At 33.7% G+C, this 21,792-nt stretch overlaps 4 protein-coding genes across 4 annotated transcripts; 2 read left to right on the top strand and 2 right to left on the bottom strand.

Moving 5' to 3' along the window:
• Nucleotides 1–4,440: 4,440 nt before the first annotated feature.
• On the top strand, nt 4,441–6,141 carry LOC105132002 (uncharacterized). The gene is made up of 4 exons (XM_011035248.1): nt 4,441–4,751; nt 4,866–4,960; nt 5,300–5,421; nt 5,790–6,141. The coding sequence occupies exons 1-4, from the start codon at nt 4,568–4,570 to the stop codon at nt 5,875–5,877; spliced, it is 489 nt and encodes a 162-aa protein (XP_011033550.1). The 5' UTR covers nt 4,441–4,567; the 3' UTR covers nt 5,878–6,141.
• Nucleotides 6,142–8,231: 2,090 nt separating this feature from the next.
• On the bottom strand, nt 8,232–9,641 carry EID1 (F-box family protein). The gene has a single exon (XM_011035249.1). It carries the CDS (start codon nt 9,299–9,301, stop codon nt 8,297–8,299), a length of 1,005 nt encoding a protein of 334 aa, XP_011033551.1. The 5' UTR covers nt 9,302–9,641; the 3' UTR covers nt 8,232–8,296.
• Nucleotides 9,642–11,136: 1,495 nt separating this feature from the next.
• LOC105131998 (serine/arginine-rich-splicing factor SR34-like) lies at nt 11,137–15,957 on the bottom strand. The gene is made up of 14 exons (XM_011035243.1): nt 15,858–15,957; nt 15,629–15,722; nt 15,313–15,378; nt 15,158–15,232; nt 14,951–15,056; nt 14,796–14,842; nt 14,576–14,633; nt 13,802–13,851; nt 13,636–13,692; nt 13,438–13,553; nt 13,270–13,365; nt 11,938–11,971; nt 11,521–11,603; nt 11,137–11,393 (listed from the first exon to the last, which is right to left on the bottom strand). The coding sequence occupies exons 2-14, from the start codon at nt 15,713–15,715 to the stop codon at nt 11,390–11,392; spliced, it is 879 nt and encodes a 292-aa protein (XP_011033545.1). The 5' UTR covers nt 15,716–15,722; nt 15,858–15,957; the 3' UTR covers nt 11,137–11,389.
• A 4,163-nt stretch (nt 15,958–20,120) lies between these two features.
• LOC105131997 (complex 1 family protein / LVR family protein) lies at nt 20,121–20,954 on the top strand. Its single transcript, XM_011035241.1, has 2 exons — nt 20,121–20,438; nt 20,573–20,954. Exons 1-2 carry the CDS (start codon nt 20,195–20,197, stop codon nt 20,647–20,649), a joined length of 321 nt encoding a protein of 106 aa, XP_011033543.1. The 5' UTR covers nt 20,121–20,194; the 3' UTR covers nt 20,650–20,954.
• The last annotated feature ends 838 nt before the right edge of the window (nt 20,955–21,792 follow it).

Below are 21,792 nucleotides of genomic sequence, written 5' to 3'. Positions count from 1 at the left end.
CGTTAACGCCTTTCCAGCTGGCATCGACCTCTTCTATTACAAGGCCATGTTTGTTTTTATTTACACCAATCTCTTCTTGTTTACAAATTTCATGATCGGGATCTGACAGCCACGTTAGCAATAAATAGCATGCTTGTTGAAGTAGGTGATATGTTGTTGATTTTACTCATATTTCAGATTATTATTAATTATAATTAAAAGATATTATTTTTTTATTGTGCATTGTAAAAAGATTAATGTTTTTATTTATTTATTTTTATTTAATTTAGTTTATTAATGTTATTTTTTTCTATTTGTTTATCAAACTTGTATTACACGAATCTTATATTTGATAAGTTAATCTAATTTAATAAATTAATCCAATTAATTCAGATTTTTTTTAATTATTTTTTTTTCTATATGTTTTTTCTTCCTATATTTTTTTAATTATTTTTTTTAATTTTGTTCATTAATGTTAATTTTTTTATTTAATTATCACACTCTCATAACACGAATTCCAGATTTGATGGGTTAACTAGATTTAACAGGTTAACTTGGTTATTTTTTTTTCTTCATTAGTTTTTCCTTTCAATTTTATCTTTTAATATTATAACTATAACTAAAAGTGATCAGCCTTTTACTATGGATTGCACCATGCAAATCTATAGTGAAAGACAAATTCTTTTTATTTATGTTTTTTTTAATTAATATTTTTTATTTGATTTAGTTTGTTAATATTAATTTTTTTCTATTTTTCTATTTTTCTATTATAGTCTCATGACATGGATTCCAGGTTTGAAGGATTAATCCACTTTGACGGGTTAACTTAGTTGATTTAGTTTTTTTAATTAATTTTTTTCTTTTAATTTCATCTTTTAATTTTGATTTGATTGGAAATTGAATTTTATGATTTGTTTTGTTTATTTTTCATTAGATTATTCTAATTTTATGAGGAGATTTTATTGTATCCCTCGTTGCAGAACAATATTCTTTACAATAGTGCTTTGCTTTATTTTTTTCTTTTTAATTAATATCTTTTATTTTATTTTATTTTTTAATATATTTAGTTGTCACACTTTCATGACACGATCTTACAGCCAGACTCGCATTCAAAACTTTTTGATTTGATGTTGTAGTTAAATCTGAGGCTTTTGGATATGACTTTGCAAAAAAACCTATGACTTTTAAATCTTATTTTTTATATATATTTTTTATATAAAAAAATGACCAGCAGCGTAGTACGAGCTGTGTGACTAGTAGCGATAATAAAATCAAGACCTGTATTATTTTGTTTAAAAAACTTATTTTGCAATTTTTTTTTACTCAAGACATCCTAGAAACCATAACAAATTCATTCATAGCCATAGAAAACCGTCTCAAAAATTGAACTCAACCCGAAAACAATAATCAACTCGAGTTCATATCTATTTTTTTTCATGAACTTTTAAGGTACAAAGACACCTAATATGAACTCCTGACATTAAATGAACAATTTGACACAAAAATCTTTTATTTTGGTGATCTAAATCGGTACCAATAACAAATTTATTTTTTTATCTTCGGAATTTAGCGACCCCCTCTCTCCTCTCTCAACCAGAAATCAAAAAATAACAAAAATAAATTTTTACATCAAAATAAAATTGAAATAATTTTGAGGAACCATAATTGTATAATTTACATAATTGTTTAAATTAGATGACCAAAGTGAATATTTTAAAATTTATGGCACATCGTCTATATTTGTCGTGTTTTTTATTTTGGCCCCCTTCTTTTAATCTTACCCTTTCATAAGAATTTGAAATTAATTGCTCCTTTAATAGGACTTGATCAGATAAAAATAAAGTTCGAGGACAAAACTGAAAAACATTTGCACAGTAATAAAAAATCCCACAAGTTTTATCACATAAGAAATTCCCCGTATGCTATAAATCGATGGAGCATTTCCCAGTGGTTGCTGAGTGATGTATGCCATGATTTCACTTAGATTATTGTTTATAATAAAGTCTTCACACAGCACACATGACGAAGGTTCGACTCGATAACATGTTGTAAATGGGGTGGCTGTGAAACCGTTCAGAAGCAAATTGCTTTATTCTCATCATTGAAGTAGGGGAACAAACGACAGCAATCCGAGCACGATAGGAATGCTTCATGGGGAAGCATTTGTTGAGTGGACTGTCCACTGTAAAGCACAGATCCTTCAACTTTTCTTTTTACATTTTTCTTGTATATATTAGAAAATGATCGGAGCTTGTGAAGAATAATAATTAATTAATTAATCCCGATAAATTACTTGGAGTAAGTTATAGTTATACCCTTACAAATATTATTTCTACTTAGTTTTCTTAAATGGGAAACATGGCACAGGAACTTAAAAGGAGGAGACTCATCTGTCGATAAAAAGGCAAGGCACTGACTCTGTGGTCCAAGAATTGAGAACACGATCTGTGGTCTGGTGAGCCGCTGTCCAGCCGAAGGCCCACCACAAATAAGAGCAAATTCAATGAAATTAATTAAGCCCATACATCAAGGGGATAAAAAGGCGCAAGCCGATGAGCAGTCTCTTGGCCTTTTCTTCTTTTCTTCTTTTTTTTTCTTTTTTTCCTTTTTGACCAATGATTTTTTTTTTCATTGGCTTTGGCTAAATTCTTTGAGATTAATCTAGGACCCATTTGAGTACTTATCACAGTTTCAATTTTATTTTTTTAGAAATATTTTTTTATTATTATTAATGAGGGTATTCAGTTAGCTTATGCATATTTCTATTAATTATATTATTTTTAAAATTAATAATTATATAAATCTTAAATAACCTTGACATTTGTAAACTTGAATAAGTGATATTTAAAAATTAAATTATCTAAAATTACACATTGATTACTTTGATATTGGAGCAACAATTTAGGATTTGGTTGCAGGCTAATTTATTAGCATTTACCGATGCAATGAAAACGAAGGATAGAATAACTTTGGTGTTTTAATACTATTAATGTGACAATGAATATGATGAAATAAAATTTAAATTGATAGACGAGTTGTGCTTGTGTTTTTTTATCTGTTTGAGAGAGCTTTGCAGAGTTAATTAGTTTAAATTCTCAATTTAATACTAGATCTATTTACATAATTTTAAATTTATATTACATAGCTATATAAAAATTAATATGAATAAATCCATGTCCACTCAAATATTAGTTTAACTAAAAAAATAACCAAACAATTAAAAAAACTTGAATGTAAATTAAATTTAATAACTTAGAATGGAAAAAGAGTACTTATATTTATAGAAAGATCTATAATGTTATTATATCCATGAATTAAAACTCCTGAATAGTAAAATATTTTTTGAGTATTTTTAATTTATGGAATCGAAAATGCAAACCTATTAATTATAAAGAAAATTATAAGTTTATTTAATTATCACCTACAAGCTATTATTGGTTATTAGCTTACCATTACATGACTGTTTGATAAATAAAATCTGAAAATTCTATAAACTTAATTGAGCTTCAATGGGGTTGTTGTTTTGTTTTTTTATTTACTTTACTTGCTTTTTTAAATAGAAAAATTTGTAATTATTCATTCATCCTACAATAACTCACTTCTTTAAATATGTATGAAGAGGATAAGTTACTCAACTTTCTATCGGGTTTGTTGTCTTAGGCACAAGCAGAATTAAGACCACGAAAGGTGACTAATTTGTCTTCGGCAACTGCTGTCGCCGAGAGGATGGTTGACTTCAAGACAGGGGTTTGTTGCGCCGCGGCCCCTTGAGATCGAAAGCAAAGGGTAAGTGGGAAGAAAAGAAGAAAATGAAAAAAATTGATGGGAGAGGATTCAAGCCTGCCAAGGAGGGTAAAGACAAGCAACCAGATGTGCTGGGCAAAGAGTCCAAACTAAATGCCAGGTGTTTCATTTGTCGGGACCGCATCATGCAAGAGAATTCTTGCAAAGACAGAAATTAAATGCTAACGCCATGCAAGTGCCAAATTGCTTGGCTATTATTGAATCAGAGGATTTGATGGATGAATCCAGCTCGTCAAAATTAATTTTTTTAATATATTTTTAAATAAAAAATACTTTAAAAAACAATTTATTAAATTTACTCTAAGCGGTCCTTTTGCGTATCACATCGCAACACGTTCACTGTATCCCCGGCATCTTAGAAACGACATCGTCTCCTCGATCGATTGATCCAGATAACAATCGTTCTTTCGAGAAGGGCATTGATTCCAATCGTTGCCAGTTGGCGTATAAAAACGTAACACGTCCCTTCTGGGTTTTCTTGGCTTTCCCAAGAATATTTAAAAATATATTTCTATAAAATATCATTATAGGAAGGTTCCTAATTCACAGTAAGCTAGTGATTGTTTCTGTGTTTACGTGTTTTTGAAAAATAAAAATATTTTTTTTTATTTTTAAATTATTTAATATAATAATATTAAAAAAAAAATTTTGACAAATTTTTAAACAAAAACACTGAAAAATCACAGACGCTATCATCAAATCCAAAGAGAAATCCACTCTAGTTTTTAAACCTTTTCTGATATTAACAGAAACAGAGAGAGAGAGAGAGAGTGTAAACATCAATATGGCAACCTTAGAGAAGCAAGTGATGGTGGTTGGGGTTGATGATAGCGAGCACAGCACATACGCTTTGGAGTGGACTTTGGATCACTTCTTCACTCCCTCTCAGGGTTCCAATTCACTTTTCAAGCTAGTTGTTGTCTATGCCAAACCTTCTGCTTCCTCGGCCGTCGGATTTGCTGGACCTGGTACCTCTTTATTTATTTATTTATTTATTTTCCTCTTTCCTTTTTCAAGAACTATATTCAATATTTTCTCTCTGGCTTTAAGTGAATAAAGTTGCTTTTCTTTTTTGTTTTTAGGGGCTGCTGAAGTTTTGCCATTTGTGGAGTCGGACTTGAAGAAGATAGCTGCTAGAGTTATTGAAAAGGCAAAGGGAACTTGCACCAGTAAATCGGTAAATCATCATCTCTTGTTAACTAATTCCATGCTTTATAAAATCGATCTGTTAATTCCTATTATTTCATCTAATCGAATGGGGATGCAATCACTATTTAAATTTTGAAGGGAAGTTTGATTAGGAAAAGAAAAACTTGTGTTGAATTTAACTTCAATCTATTGTAAGAAAATGCGTCAACTACGGTCCAAAAGAGAGAAGAAATGAGGGCATAATTTGTTATTTGGATTGGCTTTGCTTAGTGAAAGCAGGTATACATGACGACTTTTTTCCCTGATATTTTGTGCTGCATCTAGCACTCTGTTGGCTGTTTTCCTGATCATCGCAGCTTCTCTGCAGGTGAGTGATGTGGTTTTTGAATTGGTGGAAGGTGATGCTAGAAATGTTCTTTGCGAGGCTGTAGACAAACACAATGCTTCAATACTGGTTGTGGGAAGCCATGGTTATGGAGCTATTAAAAGGTCTTGATTTTAGCTTTCCTTTTCCTTTTTATTTTTGGAATTACCTAATGGAACTATGAAACCCGATACCGGGTACTCTCGATCTTTTATGAATATAGGTTGCAGATATTTAACAAGGTATGTTATACACTGTACTCTCAAATTTTACATATGCCTTTTTTAATAGTGCATTAATCTAGCTTTTAATCCTGAAATGACATTGGAATCCTGAGGCTATATATCGTTTCCTGTTAGATATTCAGTGTAAACCGTTGAAAGGCTCTTAGGAAGCTTGGCCACGGCTCCTTTACACATTGTTTTGTGCTGTCCAGAGCACTTGTTTGCCTGCAGAAAGTTTGTTTTAACGTGTTTTCATATTTCTCTTGCAGGGCAGTTCTAGGTAGTGTGAGTGACTATTGTGCTCACCATGCTCACTGCACTGTCATGATTGTGAAGAGGCCTAAGATCAAACATTGAGATGATTTAACTGCTTCCAAATTAACAATATTCAAACAATGTAATTGGTCATTGTTGTCAAATAAACATATGGGATATACCGTTGTGTATTTCATATGCTGCGTGGTAATGTTATAGGACTATTTTGTGTATGATGCTATTGTTGCTACTCTGTATCTATGTTTGGGTCTGGGTTAAATTGATAGTTGATGTTTGGATTACTGCAAAGCTGCTCCTCCTTCATGGTTGTTATCAGTGTTAACTTTCATCATTTGTATCTCTCAATTTTACCCGTACTTCTACTTGAGATTTTTTATTCATTCTACCCTTCGATGAGTGCCATCAATTTTCCATCCAAACCTGTTAACAAAATCCATTAAACAGCCCTGTAAACTCCATTAAATTTAGGCCATCCATATAATTATTTTGTTAGGTTATCTAATTTTTCATATAACTAATTAAAACCCTCAATTTTTGCAATCTCTACATGCTCAGCTACATCATTCTACTCGGGTTGGAAAAAAACTCGTAAACCAGTTCTTGTTGTCATGCTGCTGCTGTCATCAGCCACTTATGGACCTCTATAGTGCAACTCATTCAAAAAGTAGGTTAAAAATCACTTCCCAAAACATTTTTAATATACTCTTAATCTCGACAAAATTAGTACTGGTCATTAATGACTTATTCTACACCAAACCTTTAATCACATTATTCAATCTCTTCATCTTCTCTTGCTTCTCCTTTTCTTACTTCTCCTTCTCTACAAATATGAAATAAACAATATATTTTCACTTTTGCCTTCAACAATTACCCTCTTCCTTTTCCTTCTAGGCATCAATATTATATGCACTTGTTATATAATAGGTTTTATGTATTGCGTCTTCTATCAACATTCATATCATGTTATTGTAGTTTACTTAGCTGTATATGACATGTATCTATATTCATAATATCACATCAAATATTATCAAAAAATATCTCTTGCTTGTAGAAAATAAAACGAGACAATATTTGTCCATGATCACTCTGCTGTCTTCATTTAGCCATTTTGGTTTGTAGGATGTGAGCATGTGTTTTTCTATTTTAAGTTGCAACTTCTCTACGGCTCTGGCTTATTATATATTCTTGCATCTATCATTATTGATGATCAAATTGCATACCTACTCAATTACATCTTGAATCACTCTTAAAGAACATAATCTTTCAGACAACTACTATAGTGTATTGTAGTATCACTATCCTTATACAGAATCTATTTATTATTATCAGAATTATCATAAAACAGGATCGTCCATTGCATCCATAGGCTCTTCTATCAACATAATCTTTCCTGGATGACCTTTTGATTTGCTACATTCACTAACCTAAAGCCCCAATCCACCATAATTGTAACAACAAATCCTGAAAACTAAACCAAAACTCTGACCTGTTGCATGTCGAGTTTGTTGAATAGTTCTACCTTTGGGGAGAGCTTGGTTTCGGATTATTGTTGGACCCTTCTTTGTTGTAGTGATAATAATATTTAAAAAAATATATATTTTACATTATCACAACATCAAAACTAAAAAAAAAGAACACAATCCCAGACAATAGCCAGATAATTTTTAAATCCAACAGGAGAGCAGTAAGGATTATCCAGACTATCCGAGCAAGGGAGCAGCAGACCTGGAGGCAAATTGTTATAACATCTAACTTTTACAGCTCAAAAAACAATATTTTCATTGAACTGTATGCCCACGGTTCAGAAATCTCATCCAAAGCCATTTCTCTCGAGATGAACTCCAGAAGTGATGTTTTACTAAGTGGATCGAATCACCGAGCTGCTAAGTCTCCTTCCATGAATGGAGACCGAAAAAACATAGCAAATGCGGGCGCACTAATTGTGGAATTTCTAGTTCGAGTTCCACTACTACTTCGATGGAATACAGAACCTCGTACAACAAAGATTTAACACAAGCACACGCCTACAAGCTAAGCTAAGATAACACAAGTTCACAGAAACAAGATTGTTGAACTATTCTGCTTATCGTACGCTCGTTGTTTTAACATATTACAATTTATTAGTTAGACAATGAGTTATATAAAAAAAATCCAAACATCATGTTGAAAACAAGACACAATTCTTTAATTAAAATTGAGCATTACATCATCAAAAGAGACAGCAATAGCATGGAAGATTAAAAAAAGAAAAAACACATGACAGAATTACAAATAAACACAACCAATTCAAATTGTTCACGGTGTTTTTAATTAAAAATACCAAGAATATTAACATATCAAAATAATTCAAAAAGACATCTTAAAAAAATGTCAAAATCATTAAAAATACACTTAAAAAACATCAATTTAATCAATCTTTTACGTAAAACACTTCGAAAACCACATTAAAATAAGTTAAACCATAATGCGAGAGAAACTCTAAATTCTAAAACAAGAAGCATCAAGTGTACAATGGCCAATCAGTCCAAGCACCGGAGACATGCCCATTTTCACAAACATAAGCCCGAACAACAGGCTCACCGTCATCATGATACCCGCACCCTCTCTTCAAACAAAACGCAGAATTCAAATCCCAAGTCTCCTTACACTCACAAAACGCACAATTCAAATCAGTCTTGCTCCTATTCCCATCATGCACCGTTCTCCAAACCCTAGATTTCTTAAAATTCTTAAAAATCCCTCTAAACAACATATAATTCCTCTTCTCTTCAGTGTGAACACAGCCGGGCCAATCACAAATGTACAAGCAATCCCCTCGAAACCGACTCGCTAATAGCTTATTCCCTTGTTCTCTGCACAAATTCCAAACCCCAGATGCCAAATGAGACCTCGAAGATCTACAACAAATTTTCCTTCTCTTGCTTACAGAAAAATCGAGGCCTGCTTTGTCAACAACATCAATACTTTTATCGTCATTATCACCGATAACATCTTCATTCGTTTCACAGCTAGCAGCAGCCCCATCCTGTGATTCAGATACGTTGTAGACGGTGTCGTAATATAAATCGTCAAATAAGGACCAAGATGAATCGCAGTTTTCCAAATTAGAACAAGAATCAGACGCTTGTTGTGGTTGGTGGGGTATGGACGGTGTGGTTTTCGATTTGCGGAAATAATCGTCGGGGCCAAGCTCGCGTTCCAGGCCAAAATCGGAGAGCTCGAGAAGGACGCCGGCGTGGAGGAGGCCAGGGCAGCAAACGGCGAGCTTGTAGAGGGCAGACCAGCCGCCGGGGAAGGAGGAGTCAGGGGAGGGGAGGAGATCGGCTACAACAGAGGGGATGGTTTTATGGCACTTGGATCTCCAGCAGATGTCGCGTAAAAGAGAGGAGAATCTGGAGCAGACACAAGCGAGGCGGGCCCAGTTGCGTGGATCGTCTTCTAGTTTGGAGAGGATGTTGAGGACGACGTCGTCTGAGAGTCTTGAGAAAACCGCGGTCACTGTCATTTCTTTTTCCGTTTGCTAAGTCGGAAAATGAAAACAGAGGAAGCCGGGGGTGTTTTCGGTAAGTACAATCTCTCATCCAATTGTGAATTTGAAGGAGAATGGTTTCCTCGAGGTAGAGAAGAGGTTGGTGTGGTGATAGAATCAGGTGGCGATTCGCGATTGGTTTTGGAGATTAGCTATTTATTGATGGATGGTGAGGTGACACGACTCCACTGTTTAATCCATCCACTGCCTGCCACCCTCATTCTTATGCTATTGCATTTTTCCAATTAGTTTAATCAGCCAGGGCAGTTTATTTTTTTTTCTTGAGAGGGGGTAGCAGAGGACCGATGAATTTTGTAAAGGGCTGCTCTATAGAGGGCATCGCATTCTGTAATTTGAGCTTGAAATGTGAATTCAAATCGTGTTTGAAAGCGTTTTTGTAATTGTTTTTTAAAATATTTTTTTTAAAAAAAATATATTAATAATACCTTTTATTTTTTAAAATTTATTTTTGAGAATAGAAATAAAAATAATTTTAAAATATAAAAAATATTAATTAAAAAATAATTTTTTAAAAAAATATTAAAAAAATAATTACAACACAGTGAAATGACTCAGCTCGCACCACTCGAGCCCGTGGCATGAGCTCCTCATTTAATGTGTGGTGGCATTCATTCCATAAATCGCACGACTCCAGCACCACAGCAGGTGGCATTAAAGTTCTGAAGATGATTGGAAATGTAGTTGTAATTATTTTTTATTTTAAAAATATATATTAATAATATTATTTTATTTTTTTTTAAATTATTTTTAATATAGTATATCAAAATAATTTAAAAATATTAAAAATATATTATTTTAAAAATATTATATTATTTTAAAAATATTTTAAAAAAACACACCCAAATAAGCACACACCGTATCGTATTTTACCGTGTGCAAGTAATAATGATATAAAGCGAAAAAACGAAGCAATTCAAATTTTTTATAGAACTCGGGTTTTACCATGTGTTTAGAATTGCGTTCAAATCGTTAATTCTCAAAAAATATAATTTATTTAAAAAATAATTATTTTATTAGTTTAAAATTACGAATGCCCAGCACCCAAAGTACAGATTCTGTGTCAGAACACAGATTCTATTCCAGAGCACAGATCTACCTTTGCGGTGCGGACATACCATTATATACGCTCACCTTTTCAATTTTTACCAGCACCGAGCAACCTTAGTGTGATCTAGTTCCACACCTTGTTTGGGGTGTGCGTGTGCGGGTATGGTGGAGATTCCATGAACAGGAACCTCTATCCAAGCAAGAGAGACTTTAGGCCTACCGCTTTGCCACCTATAGTGGATACTGGATATGTATCAGCAAAACCCATCCACGCACTAACACCTGCCCACCATTTCACCTAAATGCCATACACATGGGGTCCCATTCACGTGTCGGTTCATATTTGCCTGCTGCAGCTTCAAGAAAGAATTATTCCCCAGCATCAATCAGCCTCTAGACACACACACACACACACACAAAAAAAAAACACAACCCTCTAGGCAGGCTTGCCAAGGAGCCATCGGAAGTCGGAACTGCTTTGACAGTCACTTCCGTGTTCAAAATCCTTAGCTGTGATTGACGCCTCCCATGCAAACATCAAATTCGTAAAAATCATTTCCAGGAAGCAAATCCCAGCCAAAAACACTCTACAAAGTTGACCCAAAAAAACATAGCCATGCATGCATATTCCTCCTTGTTAATATCAATCCTTCTGAAAGGTCCAGGAAATATAAGCACGCTTTAACCATGCCATCGCACATGTTGCGCCACCGTGCAAAGAAAAAATGAGCAAAAGCAACCCATCCAAATAACCGAGAATCAATTATATTATAGCTAATAAAATCCAATAAGTAAACGATAACAATTCAAACATACAATCCAAATCAGGCCTAGGCACAAGAATCTGAACATAGTGCACTTGGTAAAATTAAAACATATTGTTCACGACTCTTTTCCTTGTGCATTGTTCACCAATTACTTATTCATTCAAAAGTTCAAACCACATACTTTCAGCTTCCCTGAATCCGTGTCCATAGATAAACCATTATCACCACCTCACCTGCCAACAAATTTGCAAATACAAATTCAATACTCAAGTACAATAATGGGTCACCAATCAAAACATCTTGAGAATAACATGTTTCAACATCAGTAACTAAGAATAAATCGGCAGACGAGAATGAGACCGTGATAAACTCTTGCTTCTGCTTCTGCTATCCCTGGGGCTCCTGCTAACACTGCGCTTTTTGGGGCTTTTGCTAATGCGTTTCTGATGCAGAAGAACATCAATATTAACCTAAAAAAATGATATAGTGTGCATGGCAAGCAGGCACAACTACAGTGACTAAAACCATAGATTGGTTATTGACCGGCAAGGAGAACTAGTGCATTCAAGTGGCAGGTGGAGAAGCAAAGCCTACATTATTATTATATTACCAATATGATGAATGGTCAAATTCTGTTATGCTGCTTGGGAACTTCATCTTAAAAGCAATTTTATTCCATGGTCAAGCCAACTAGGAAAGACAACAGCTAGCGCAAGATTATCCACTAAGAAACAGGTTTCTTCATATCTGCCTAAACCTACATGAGAAATAACTTACAGATGGAATTGGAGATCTTGATCTTGAACGGGATCTGCAAAAGTTCCAGAAACAACCCAAATTTAAAATCCACACGTTCCTTTTAACAACTCTCATCCAAGAGCCTTGATGCCTCTTCCACGTCAGAGTAACCACATTCATAAATGATTATATGAAAGGCTATAAACTTTAGCAATTCAAGAGAGCCAAAAAAAAACAAAAACAAATCAGGCACCATTTCATAAAAATGAGACCTCAATAAAATAACTAATAAAAAAATTAATACATATCAATTAAAGAACTATAATGTGTTTGCAGACACCATCTGACAGTACAGAGGCATGCTTCCCTGCTGTACAGGAAAATCCACAACGAGTCCAGCCAGCGGGTCCTAATAGCTTGGCAATAGTTGGAGTAGAAAAAGATAATGATAGTTTCTACCGCTCAATGTTGACCAGACTTCCAGATCCACTGGCAGTTAGTTCACTGATATCCAGCCTTATTATTGCAATGCATAATCTCCTTTGTTCCCAATCTAGCACCCATGGATATTATGATGCTAAATACATTAGAACCGTGACACTATGAAGGTTTCCAGAGCTGCCATCTGAAAAACAGCATACCTCTACAATTGAACCATATCCCATCAAGATCCTAATATCCAATCCCCATGTCACTGCAATATATCAAAGAAGGCAATTTTCATACAGTAAAAAGAAAGAAACTAAAGATGGTTTGAAAATCCGAATTGTTTTCCAATTACCCCATCCACTCATTAAAACAAGTCAATAAAGTGAAAAAGGTTTCAGACAATTTCAGAAAGAAAAATGAATCCCAAGATAATACTTTTTAAATTCAAAATCAAATCCCCTCTCAAGCACATTTCTACAACTTACCCACAATTTGACCTGTAAAAATAACCTACAGGTAAAATTACCATAGCTTTAGTAATTATGAACTTGTAGCTGCAAGGCACAACTTGTTATGCTGCTGCTGTTGTGGGTGTGGGTGTGGGTGTGGGTGTGTATTATTTGACTGAAAGTTGAAGCCAAAAAACTACACAGGCAAGGTCAGGTGGTTTTGAAAGTTGAAGCAAAAAAACTACACGGGCAAGGTCAGGTGGCAGGACCAATAGAATGAGTGCAAGCGACCACTTTGTAAAACATAGTTAATTTAATGCAAACATGGAATAACTCCATCACAAATCAGAAGCTTTTGAAGCCACAAAGAGTAAAGCGCATCTTCTTGTGTATTGCTCTCCCCCTCTCATACACACACCAAAAAATAAAATGCATGTTAAAACATAAAAGTAAGAATCAGAACCTCAACAATTAAGCACAAAATAATTAATACCTTGATAGAGAGCGTGCCCTTGACCCAGAGCGAGAAACAGACCTAGATCGAGACCTTGCAGGTGATCGACGTGTAGATTTGTTTTTAGGAGACTTGCTGCATAACAATGTTAAGGTTGAGAAACAACTGCACACCAACTTATCACCAAGACAATTGTTACACACAAACCTTCGGCTTCTGCTCTGACTTAAACTTCGACCGCGGCTATCGCTGCGGCCTCTAGAATGAGATCGACCATGACTAGGGCTCCTAGACGAGTCCCGTTTGGAATCATATTCCCTCACCTGCAAGTAAAATGAGAAATATGAGTAACACTAACACATATGCATGCATGGGTGAATAGAGGAAGAGGAATTTAAACCATACACGAACATATGCCCGAGAAAATGCATTTCGAAACTCAGAGTCATCAAGCTTCTTAATCTGCAGAGGAAAACAAACCAAAGAATCTGATATGATAAAAACATTGAACCTGTTGGGAAAGTTCAGAGATTATTCAAACTGTCAATAGAAAATCAGAGAGATAACTCACTGCATATTTCATGTCTTCATAGTTAGTGTAATCTACAATTCCTGTAGTGCCTAAAAACAACAATAACACAGCAACGTGCAAAACGTTAATCCAGCATTACTCACTCTTCTCCAAAACCAAGTCCAGCAAACACCAGTTTAGAGAAATTAAAATAAACATTATCACATCTAAGTCAAAAGATTTGGACAGAACCAAGGTATAATATAAGTTCAAACTGGTAAAGGAATTACTGAATCTAATTCAATATAATTCAGCTAATACTTGATATTTTCGTCTACATCCAAATCCTAAATAATTTGGTCATCCAACAGATCTTTCGTGTATCCAATCAGATTACTAGAAGTGCATGCCTGATTTTCTAACAAATGGATTGCTGGTTTCAAATTAGAATGGGATGGCCAGATCAAAACTTCTCTGCAGCACACTACCCAACCAATTAATCTGGAAACATATTGGATTTTTATAATCCAGCCCAGTGACAGCCCTAGCATCAATAATTTCAATGAGCAGAACCAAAAGAACAGCCCCAAAGCAAACTATTTTAAACGTCCTAATCCTCATTACAAACTCAAGTTCATTTTCTCAAAATTAAAAAGAAAGCAGGAAAGAAAGAAAACAAAGTATGTAAAATCTGTATCGAGTAGAAAAAACATAGCACATAAGCTAGCTCCACAGGAGCCATTCCAAGCAAATTAAAACAAGAATATCATGAATACTGGCAGTATATCCGTACCACAGATATAAGTAAAGACTCAAATGTCTTGAGCATCTTACCACTACCATCACGGAACACTTGGGAGAAACAGACATCTCCTGCTCGCCGCATGTGATCCTAAAAATTATATGTGACATAAAAGTTAACCCTAAGTAAGAAACAACACTGGGAAATGACACCATCCTAACTTCAATACATGCAGATGGAAAGGGAAGCAGGTGCGGCCATGGAAGGAATATTGCCAAGTGCTGATTTAAAGAGAAAGGACTTTGGGCCCACCTTAAGGTCTTGCCATGAAGCAGAAGAAGGTAACCCAGTGACTACAACTGCATGGTGAAGAAAGCCTCAAATTAAAGACACGATGAGCTAACTAGTTTACTTATCCCTTTTATAGCATGCAGCATGGTACAAAATGCATTATATGTACTACACACCACGATATTCAGAGCGCCTGGATACTCCACCACGCCCACGACCACCACTATAGCTACTATGACGATCTGAGGATGAATGTCCACGCCCACCATGTGCAAGTTCCACCTATATGATAGGTGTAAGATCATAGGATGCACGAGTCTCAACTCACAACTAACACCTAGCTGGCAGCTAAAATAATTACAATAAATAAATAAATTGCTAACCCTTAAACGATGCCCATCAAAATCATAGCCATCACGACCACGAATTGCATCCTCAGCATCTCGAGCCTCTTCAAACTGTGAAAAAAAAAATTGAAGGAAAGTTGAAAACCAAGTACAAATGAAAAGAACGTAGAAAGCACATTCCCAAAACTCACCTCAACAAAGGCATAGCCAGGGGGTCTTGGTGGGATCTTCAGATCAATGTGTGCAATTGGTCCATACTGCAACGAAAGGAAAATCGTTATAAGACTAAAAGAACAGAAAAAAAAAATAGAAGTACAAGCTTCTCGACTGTATTCATCAGCCATTATTGTCAAGGATAGGAGTGCTTTTGCGCATTTGTTCCAAAACCCTGATAAAATTTCCTAGAAAACGAAGTTCGATAATTTCCTTCATTCCAAACAGTGAAAATCAGAAGCTATGATATATATTCGAATTTCCAAGAAACAACAAAGAGGAAAATTGAATTACCTTGTAGAATAAATCTTCGACTTCTCTCTCGCGAATATCGCCAGGCAGATTTCCAACATAGAGAGTCCTGCTCGCTCGGCTACTCATTTTCCCCCTAAAATAGTCAAGTTCAATTCAATAATCATCATAAAGAGATCGAAACAAGAAGAAACTGATGAAATTTCTGAAAGCCTGACCAGACAACGAGTTTTATCATTTTGTTTTTAAGGAAAATATGCAGAGTTCTTACCTTTCGATGAATTTGATGATCGGAGCAGCCTGGAAGACTAGGGTTTTGAAAGACTAGGAAACCAAGCGTGAATTAGTAAACATATAAGGGGTATTGTTATGGTAATGTTTGCCTGTTACGCAAACTACGCTTTCATCTTGTGCACCTTGCCTTTCTTTCAATCAACTGGTGGAGTAACGTCGACGTGTCCTTCTCATTCAAGGACCCACTTCTTTGAGAAATTTTTTATAATAAAAAAATAAATCTCATCGGGTGGTATCCATAACATTAAGATTTGTGTTTTTAGTACTAGGGTGCCAATTATTTTTTAAAAAAATGTTTTTTCTTGATTAAAATAATTTTTCATGTATATTTTTTATTTTTAGTATAAGTACCTTAAAATAATTTTAAAAAATTTAAAAATTTAATTAAATATTTAAAAAAAAATGTTTCTAAAAAATATTTAAAAAATAAGATCTACACACTTGTAAATAGATTTAAAATAGATAATAAAAATATATAAATAAATGATAAATTTAAAATAAATTTTTATCTTTTCAAAATATGAGATATGAGATAGACATATTTTCAAAAACACAACATATCATTTTTATTTTTTCTAAATTATCCCAGCTTTTAATTTTAAAATTATCCTCTCTTTTTTTTCAAGCAAAGAATTTTGAATGAGAAAGCAACGGGAGTGCTCTCCTTCTCAATTGATAATCCTCTTTTAAGTATATATCTTCTCATTCTCTTCTTTTTATTTCTTGTTTTTTTTATATTTTAAAAAATAATTTTTTTTATTTTTTTCTTTACTTTAAATTATATTTTTAAATTATTTTCATGTATTAATATCAAAAATAATTTTTAAAATATAAAAAAATATTATTTTGATTTTTTTAAATAAAAAATACTTTAAAAAAAACCTCAACCACACTCCAAAACATCCAATTAATTTATTTTTTAAGTCATGCTCTCTCTACTTATAAAAATCTTTGTATTGATGTTTTTTTATGGATTAAAAAATTAACATTTAAAATCATTTAAAAATAATTTTAACAAACTATATAAAATAAAAATGATAGTTCAAATATTTCAAGTTTGATGCTGGCTTATATTAAAGGTAAACAAGTTTATTATATCTTATTATGTTTTGTTTATTACCAACTAAATAAAATACAAAAAAAATCATTTTATTATGATTCAAACATATCTAAGTCCTTCTCTCCTATCATGTCACCTCCCTTGCATTATTCCTAAGATCATTTTAACACAGTACATTCACGAGAATCTAAAATTTAAATAGATATAAATTATTCCTAAAACTAATTTTAATTTTAAAATCACACGTGGAACATTTTATTTTAATTTATAATTACTTCTTTGCCCTTTTTTCCAATGTATTTTGTCAATTGATTTGATTTGGTGATGCACATTATCATTTTAAAAAATAATATATTATCAGGTAATCGTCAATGATAAACATGCTTCATTTAATTCGGCCACATGAATTGATAGTATAAATCAATATAGCATTTATAAGTATAAATCACTTCGACCACGTCAAATGGACATTTATATTTTTATTAATAATTTTTATATTTTTTATATATATACAACGTTTAGGGCATTTTTCTTTATACCTTCGAGATGGATAGCATGTCTGTCCATTGAAAAGTTTTAAATTTAAATTCTTTCTCATTCTACCAATTACGAGAATGCTTATGCTGTGAAATATTTTTTAAGCTTTAACTGTTGAGTCTGGGTTGGCTCGCTGTTTTTCGTTTGAAAAAAGACATGATTTTTTCACACCGTTAATTATTGCAAGCTAATGTGGTTTTGATGTGATAAATCAAGGGCATCATTTGTTAGCTTGAATGGGTTGTGATAAACTAACGTGGTTATGAAAATTTTACTGTATGTTATTCTATATTATGTGATGGTAGGATCATCATATTTATTAAGAAGAGAGGTAGTTGACCCCTTTAAAATTAAATGGTTCAGGTACTGCAACGACAAAATTGAAAATAAAAGAGAGAAAAAGAAAACCAAAAGAGAAGAAGAGGCAGCAGAGCAGCTTGCGTTCTTCCTTCGATTTCCAGCTCGTTCATTGTTGGATCGGGCTGAGATTTTGACAGCAGCTTCTAGACACGTTGATCTTCATTCTGGACGGTCGGATCAAAAATTGGTGATGTGGAAGGTGATTGTTTTGATAGAAAACGGGGCTGTCAGTATTGTGAGTTTTTCTTAAATAATTCTCTTTTAATCTTATTGTAATTAGAGAATAAGTTGTTCTTAATGATATATATATATATATTGTATCCCTTAGTTGAATTTGAGGAAGAATGATTGTGAACCCATTATTTGTTGATAGTGGAAGTTTTTAGGTGGACTACAGTCCCGTGGTTTTTCCCGTATCGGGTTTTCCACATTAAAATCTTGGTGTTGATTTTGTGATTATTTGTATTATGTTTGATCATTATTTGATTCTGTTTTACTGCATAAAAAGGAAAAGAATTGGGACTTGTGAATTATGAATTATGAATTGTATTCCGCTGAATTGATCCGGGTAAATTGGTGTCCGGTTATTCCTAGTTTTCCCAACAAATTTATAATGTCTTAATTCACACCATGTCATTGGTAACTAGGTTTCTTGAAAGAGCCCAGGCAATCACATGTTTATTTATGATGTTAGTCTTTTTCTTTAACCCGGGGACATGCATGCTCATGTCTTTGTTTATAGCCATTGTTTTTATGATTTGTTTTTTCTCTTTGTTTTATGTTTTTATACGTATAATATATGATTTGTGATAAATTCAAGTTTTAAACATGTAAAAAAACCTTGAATGCCAAAAATCTCACGTCCTTAAGCAATGTGTCTGGGACAAACCTTCCATGAGCTCATTCCTACAAAAACACTTAGCATCGTAGACTCGACTTGAAAAAAAGCCTAACTTTTATAAGCTCCGTTCACGGAAAAAGCTCAATTTTGCACACTCAACTTAAAAGGAAAAACTCAGCCCGCATAGTTACTGATCTATTATATTTTGGATCTCATTCTTTATATATTTTTAAGTATATAATGTTTTTTAAAAAACTTATTATATTTTCATCTTAAATATATTTATGTAAATAATATTTATTTTTTATTAAATATATATATAGAATATATTTATCTCTAAAAAATGCGAGGACAAAATACCTCCTCAGCTCCCTCTTTTTATAAAAAAAATAAGATATATAGATTAAAAAAATACTTTATGAATATTTCAAACTCCAAATTTATAATCTTTATCCTTTACTGTATATATATTTTCAAGTTTGTATCTTTAATATAATTTCAGTTTTTCTTATAAAAATATTTACTTAAATACTTACAAAATTTTTTTATATAAATACTAGTCACTGATTATCTTAACTTATCAAATATCAGCTACCAATTATCTTAACTATAAAAAATAAATTAAATTATTAAAATTAATTAATTATCCGACATATTAATCTTGTACTTAAGCTAATTTATGTTTTGGGGACATCATCCTTTTAAAACCAGTTAATTGTATACTGTTATTTTTGTATTATTTTATTATAAATACATGGATACATGTATGTGCGAAAAAGCTACGTGGTAAGTTGGGCTATTTACCTTGGGATTGATAAAGCTATGGCTCAAAACATGGTGACTGATCTCTTTTTTACTTTGATTTTAATTTTTATCGGGTCACTTAAGATCAACAAACCTGAAGGAGCATTGTGTTTAATATGCATTACATGTTCTAGATTAAAAAAATCAATGTGATTGAGTTTGGAACAAAATATGTTATCATGTTCCAAGTACCTTAAATATATTTTTTTGTAATTTTTTATTTATAAATGAAATGTCTTCTAATTAATTTCTATGCATGTTCTGACTGTCATTGTCATCTTAATTAAAACCGAGTTTTACTCTCTATTACAAGCATTTATTAACAACTTTTGTAGAAAAATAAAAAAGAGCCGATGTCATGCATTTGTTTTCTTTTCTTTTGAAAATCATCGATGAAACTCGATTAAGTGCACGCTGTATATTCAATACTGCAGCAGAACGCGAACAACAAATATAGTTAATATCTAACACTTAACATGGAAAACACTTTGTATTCTTGGAGTGCCTGCCATTTTACATTCCATCAATTTGAATCAAATCACGGGTATTTTATATATTTGATTAATATATATATAAAAAATAAAATTATTTGTGGTTTTCCAAACGAAGAAAAAGGATGGGAAAGGAAACGACGTAGTATAGTGCTGGCAAGAAAGTAAGAACGGTATTTTGGCTACGGCGGGCGGTGCAAGCGACAGCCCTAGAGGGAGAGATGGTGAGAGGAGGAGAAGCATTGAGTGCATACAGAGCGTTGCTAAGAGCGACTCGAAAATCGTTCACGGGCGACTCACTGATGCTGAAGGCATCAGCCTCCGAGGTTAGGAAGAAATTCGAGGAGAATCGTGATGTAAGCTCCGAGACTGAGATCCAGAAGCTCCTCGAAGAGGCGCGGGAAGCTTCCCATTTCATAGCTACCATGATCGTCCAAGCTAAACTCAACGACCGAGGCGGCTACGGTAATAAATCAATTACCATCTCATTTCTCTATGTCTGTCACGCTCTCTTTTACGCACTCCACCTGTTCATTAAATTGCTCATCTCACTGTATCTGAATGTACTGCGACGATTTTATAATAAATTATTGCTGCAGAAGTGAAGCCTGACAAGGACCATGCTGGAGCAACACTTGAGATTCCATCCGAAGAGATTCTCCGGAAATCTGTCTAAGGAGATGATAATGATGAAGAAGAAGAAGAATAGACTTGGACCACACCAAAAAACAAAGACATGTATCGGTTTCAAATTCTTCTTCTATGGCCAACTCTAATGACATTCTATTTGGAGTTCCCTGAGCAAGATTTTTGTGGTTTATCCATTATTGAAGCATTTTTCCCCGCTTTTGTGCTCCACGTTACCGACTTATGCAACTGGTAGTAGATTTACTGAATAACTAGATATAAAGCCATCGCACTGGTTTTTGTTTTTCAGTCTTCTCTTTTATCCTTTATTGTTTTTGGTGGGGTTATTTTCAAGTAGCAAATATCAGTTTCAATTAAATTTTCTTGCCCGAGGCAGGATCTGCAATCTAGACCTTTAAATATTCAATTGCAGCAGCAATGTATGAACATTCGGGCAGCTCAGTCCTCACCCTCTATTGGATTTGAGTTCTTTCGTATATATATTTCAGGCTTTCAGCATCACTTTCTACAAGAAAAGCTACTGATCCAACAGGTCAATTTGCCAACAATGCCTTTTCGTCGTAGCTTCAGCAGCCTTTCTCCTTTCCCTCACACAGTCTCTGAAACCTGTCCAGGAGCAATCACCTCTTTATTTTTCAGAACCACCCATGTTTGCCAAGTTTGTATGTTGTGGACACCCTTAAGAAGTTTGATTTGGGTGCATTAGCTAGGCTACTTAATCACCTGCAGCCTGAATCTGCTATGAGCTGCCCATGATGCCAAGTAACAGTGCCTCCTTGTGCCTTCGCCTAATAAAAAAATTGAAACATGGGGCTCCCGCTTATCATGTCAGCTGTGTTATCACTGTGTTTTTTGTGAACGTTACACTGCATATTAAAATCCTGTACAGTATTAAAAAGAAGTTGAAGGTTGTTTCACGATCTTCTGCTACTGTATATGGGAGGATGGAAGGTAAACTCCAGTGACATTCTGTTGCGAGTGCTTTGAGCAGAATTTTGCTATTTTATGTGTTGTTTTCATCCATTATTGAAGCAGTAATTTTCCGTGTACAGTTTGTTGCCAACAGCTTCTGCACTGATAGTCTCTATCATTCAATGTCTATAACATGTGAAGGCCGTTGCCTTGAGGTTTTCTTACTTATCATTTGCGTGTTTCCTCAAGTTTTTGCTCT

This window comes from Populus euphratica, unplaced genomic scaffold (genome assembly GCF_000495115.2).
Source record: "Populus euphratica unplaced genomic scaffold, PopEup_1.0 scaffold26.1, whole genome shotgun sequence".
Lineage (NCBI taxonomy): Eukaryota > Viridiplantae > Streptophyta > Magnoliopsida > Malpighiales > Salicaceae > Populus > Populus euphratica.
The sequence above is the reverse complement of the archived record's forward strand: the minus strand, read 5'-3'. Positions and strand labels throughout refer to the sequence as shown.

Bases quoted from the DNA above. Each gene is read 5' to 3' on its own strand.
- LOC105132002 (XM_011035248.1), top strand. From the start codon at position 4,568: ATGGCAACCTTAGAGAAGCAAGTGATGGTGGTTGGGGTTGATGATAGC. The intron at 4,752-4,865 runs GTACCTCTTTAT...TTTTGTTTTTAG, and splicing joins CGTCGGATTTGCTGGACCTG to GGGCTGCTGAAGTTTTGCCA. The intron at 5,422-5,789 runs GTCTTGATTTTA...TTTCTCTTGCAG, and splicing joins GGTTATGGAGCTATTAAAAG to GGCAGTTCTAGGTAGTGTGA.
- EID1 (XM_011035249.1), bottom strand. From the start codon at position 9,301: ATGACAGTGACCGCGGTTTTCTCAAGACTCTCAGACGACGTCGTCCTC.
- LOC105131998 (XM_011035243.1), bottom strand. From the start codon at position 15,715: ATGAGTAGCCGAGCGAGCAGGACTCTCTATGTTGGAAATCTGCCTGGC. The intron at 14,634-14,795 runs GTGGGCCCAAAG...TATAATTTTTAG, and splicing joins CTTCATGGCAAGACCTTAAG to GATCACATGCGGCGAGCAGG. The intron at 13,366-13,437 runs GTTTGTGTGTAA...ATTGTTATGCAG, and splicing joins AGTCAGAGCAGAAGCCGAAG to CAAGTCTCCTAAAAACAAAT.
- LOC105131997 (XM_011035241.1), top strand. From the start codon at position 20,195: ATGGTGAGAGGAGGAGAAGCATTGAGTGCATACAGAGCGTTGCTAAGA. The intron at 20,439-20,572 runs GTAATAAATCAA...TTATTGCTGCAG, and splicing joins CAACGACCGAGGCGGCTACG to AAGTGAAGCCTGACAAGGAC.